The sequence below is a fragment of the Penaeus monodon genome, chromosome 28 (genome assembly GCF_015228065.2).
Source record: "Penaeus monodon isolate SGIC_2016 chromosome 28, NSTDA_Pmon_1, whole genome shotgun sequence".
Classification (NCBI taxonomy): Eukaryota; Metazoa; Arthropoda; class Malacostraca; order Decapoda; family Penaeidae; genus Penaeus; species Penaeus monodon.
The window spans coordinates 32,621,286-32,622,170 of record NC_051413.1 but is presented as its reverse complement, the minus strand read 5'-3'; the positions used below and the strand labels follow the sequence as shown (position 1 = coordinate 32,622,170).

The window sequence follows — 885 nt, the reverse complement described above, 5'->3', positions numbered from 1 at the left end:
GCCAGTGAACCTGGAAATAGTGAGTCGAAGGCAGATGTGACAGCAGTATGCCGACGTCCCAGGAAGTCTCCATATCCAATGATTTCTGTCAGCCAAGCCACTGAAATTGTATTATCACATGCAGAGAAGCTTTCTATAAAGACTCTTCCTATGCATGAGGCCTTAGGCTTTGTGCTTGCAGAGGACATCTTTGCCAAAGACCCACTACCTCCATTCCCAGCTTCCATAAAAGATGGTTATGCAGTTGTGTCCCAGGATGGAGCAGGTATCCGCAAGGTTGGAGGAGATGCAACAGCAGGTTGTGGACCTGAAGATTCTAAAGTAACCAGTGGTATGTGTATCAGAATTAACACTGGTGCTCCTGTGCCACCAGGTGCTGATGCTGTAGTACAGGTAAATGCATGGTATATCAGTTTCTTTGACAGATGATGGTGTAATGCATATGTGCTGAGAAAAAAAATAAAAATAATTCAATTTTCATATGCTTTTTTGTTTATATAGGTAGAGGACACAGAGCTAGTTAAGGAGAGTGAAGATGGCAAAACTGAACTTGAGATCAAAATCCTCAAGGCACCTTCTGTGGGCCAGGATATCCGTCCTTTAGGCTGTGATATTGCAGTTGGGGAAAAGGTTCTTGCTTCAGGAACTCTTCTTGGTCCCCCTGAAATGGGTCTCCTTGCTACTGTAGGAGTCACGCATGTTGCTGTAACAAATAAACCAACTGTTGCAGTCTTGTCAACAGGTTGGTCTTTAATGTTGGTGCCTGTTTGAAGTGATTAGGTTTTTTATTGTACGAAGACTTGAGAGTAGTGTGCATAAATATGTGAGAAAATTAGGATAGCTAGCTTAGTGTTTACCTTTATTTATGCAGGAGTGCATGTATTT

The 885-nt window shown here is 42.5% G+C and overlaps 1 protein-coding gene across 1 annotated transcript in view; it reads left to right on the top strand.

Annotated features, from left to right (window-relative positions):
* LOC119591506 (gephyrin-like) overlaps positions 1 to 885 on the top strand; it is a gene marked incomplete in the record, with an annotated part of 7,903 nt that overhangs the window by 4,664 nt on the left and 2,354 nt on the right. Inside the window, 2 exon segments of the mRNA XM_037940256.1 lie at positions 1 to 393; positions 502 to 742. Coding sequence (XP_037796184.1) covers positions 1 to 393; positions 502 to 742 — 634 coding nt within the window.